The sequence below is a fragment of the Thunnus albacares genome, chromosome 16 (assembly GCF_914725855.1).
Source record: "Thunnus albacares chromosome 16, fThuAlb1.1, whole genome shotgun sequence".
Taxonomy (NCBI): Eukaryota; Metazoa; Chordata; class Actinopteri; order Scombriformes; family Scombridae; genus Thunnus; species Thunnus albacares.
In genome coordinates, this window is record NC_058121.1 from 20,172,941 (window position 1) to 20,175,683 (window position 2,743).

Here is a 2,743-nt window from a genome sequence, read left to right on the forward strand (position 1 = left end):
GGCACAGTCTCAAGCTGGGTATAGAGGAGTAAGATCTTAATGAAGGGCTGTGCCACTATCAAACACATTTAGATTTCTTATATAGTAGTGCGGTTTGTCAGTTTCTTCATGATATGTTCCTTAGGTCAGGACTTGGTCACATTTTTCTTTATAATTTTAGAATGTGACAAAAAAACGCTGCATTTTAGTTTTATGTATAATTGTAGAAACATCACATGATAGGCCTCTTGGTTCTGCCAGCACATCTGTTATAACTATATGGATCCTTCCCTCTGTCAAAATGTGTCTGTGATTTAATTTTTCCCATTTGATATCTGCAAATAAGCAGACAATTAACAATTAATCAAAATGTGCACTAAGAGATTTAAGATTAAAATGATGTGCTCCAAGATGTGCTATAAGAACTGTATGATAGGCAGGTCTGACCATGTTATGAATATCAAATCATTTATAAACAGTCTAAAAGGCTGAAAATATTTGTTATGATCTTATTTGGCCTTAGAAAGAGAGAGAGAAAAAGAAAAAAAAAACATCATCAGAACTACAAAAAAATGCATACAAACAAAAAACACAAAGCAGGGGAATTTAATGTTGCTGAAAATAAAACTCACAATATCTGTAATGTGACACACCTAGTTTAGCACTTTGTAAAACATTCAGCATCTGCAAGAAAGGAGACAACTAGGACAGCTTTGATTTGCTCACTCTTGAAGTTTCAAATTGGGAGATTCACCGTCATTAGGATTAATCTGTCAGCAGCCGTGTATCGTTAGCTCATTATGTTCTGATTGGTCAGGGCAGGTCACTTGTGGCATTTATAAACCTTTCACAGTGTCCTAGTGGCACAAGAGCTGTTCATTCACCATGATGGCTGTTTTGGTCTCTTCAGGGTAAGCAACAGGTTCTTTGTTATGGTTTGCCTGTTTTCTGCTCAGTAGTAGTTGAAGTTACATTTTTGTCTTTTTCCAAATAGGGCTTTGCTCCTTGTTCTGCTGACTGGTGCAAGTTACAGCTACCCTACTAAGAAAAGTAAAGTACTACTTTTTACACGTCTAAAGAGGTTAATTTTTTTTCTTTATCTATCTAAAAATGTATCTCTTATCTACCTGTTACAGGAGGAGGTTTTGATTCCAGCGCCTCCTATAGCGGTAACTACGGTGCAAACCCTGGTTCTGCTTCTACTGGCTCTTACTGGGAAGTACCATCTTCTAACGCTTTTGCACCTGCAGCTCCTGGTTTTGAGGTTGCCTCTAAAACTGCCGTGGCTCCAGCTCACCCTGGAACTGCTCTAGGCAGTGGGCCTAATTACTATCAACCCAGTGTTCCGAATCAACCAACAGCTTCATACAGCTCTAACTCTTTTGCTCAACCTGCTCCATCAGGATCTGTTAGCAGCTTCCCTGCAGGCTTAGCACAGCCAAGTTCTTTCCAGCCTGCTCCTAAAGGTAACCGGTGTAGTATGGCTTTCCTTAACTGTAAATGGTTAACTTCAGCTTTTGGTGCCTTGTAAGGTCTGAACAGTTTAATTTGTGGGCAGTGCAATGACCCTCTGTGAAATATCTTAGCAAATGTGCCTTACTAGTAAGAGTCATTCAGTTAAACTTGTTACTGATATTAAATCCTTGTAAAATCTGCTCTTAGACATTGCCTGGGTAGTTGCTCCTCCTCATCCTTTCTCTGGTGAGGAAGCTTCTGAAAGACCTGAAGCCAGCAGCTTTGTCTCCAGAAAACCGGCCCCTGCCCCACTTGGCCCTAGCAATGTGAGCCCACCTGGCCCTCCTCCTCCTCCAGTGTTCCAGGCAGGTGAACTTTCTCATATGGAAAACATCTATGAGCATGGCAACTTTGAATCTGAGACAGAGGACAAAGGCTTCCAGCCACCACCTCCTGGTGTCCAAGTTTCAGCTGCACAAGGCTTCACTAGTGAACCTCAGCCATCAGGTCTAGGCAGAGGTTTGGTTGGGTATCCTCATTATGACTACATGTTCTTGACGGGCCAGTATCCTCCGGGCACAGTCACTCACTACAGCAGCAGCTTTGAGCAGGGGAGGGACCACTGGCAAGACGCTCACTACATAAAGTACCACTACCCCTCCAGCCCCAGTACTCAGCAGGTCAAGATCTTCCCAACTGAACCTGCAGCCCCTCAAGTCATGAAGCAGCCCAGCCAACCTACACAGCCACGTCGGTTTGTGCAACCACATCTGAGTAGCCCAGGAGCTGGATACAACACGCGCACAAGGTACTGTCTTGTTTAACCAGATTATCTTGCAGAATTTGAGAACTTCCTTTAATGCTGATTTCCTGTCTTTCAGGTTCGATATTAAGGCATGAATCCCTGCAGAGAAGTCTTCTGAATTCAATAAAGATCTCTGGAAATCTTATGTTTGCCTTGATTGTTTATAAGGTTGCCCAGCCAATAGATAGTGGCATAAACGAGACTAAAGTGACTAGTTAAATGTGATCTACCTGGCCACTTATCTGTCAGTCTCTCAAGGTAGCAGCAAAGGGTATTTGTTGCCCAAATTAAGGACTAAGACTTCAAACCTTCTACTTGTACTGAAGGGGGGTCTGTATGGGGAGAAATGTTTGCCATTAGCCCTAATGCAAGATTACATGTTCTGACCTGATCCATGAAGGGTTGCCAGGAAAATCTGAAATGGCTGCCTTATGTAGCACTCTAAAATTGTCACACTGGAAAGGTGCTAGCCTGACAAATCAGGAGCAACTTGGGTTCAGTGTC

The 2,743-nt window shown here is 42.6% G+C and overlaps 1 protein-coding gene across 1 annotated transcript; it reads left to right on the forward strand.

The window, feature by feature from the left end:
• Positions 1 to 810: 810 nt before the first annotated feature.
• LOC122965790 (leucine-rich repeat extensin-like protein 5) lies at positions 811 to 2,384 on the forward strand. Its single transcript, XM_044329999.1, has 5 exons — positions 811 to 890; positions 974 to 1,029; positions 1,116 to 1,445; positions 1,642 to 2,242; positions 2,316 to 2,384. The coding sequence occupies exons 1-5, from the start codon at positions 865 to 867 to the stop codon at positions 2,332 to 2,334; spliced, it is 1,032 nt and encodes a 343-aa protein (XP_044185934.1). The 5' UTR covers positions 811 to 864; the 3' UTR covers positions 2,335 to 2,384.
• The last annotated feature ends 359 nt before the right edge of the window (positions 2,385 to 2,743 follow it).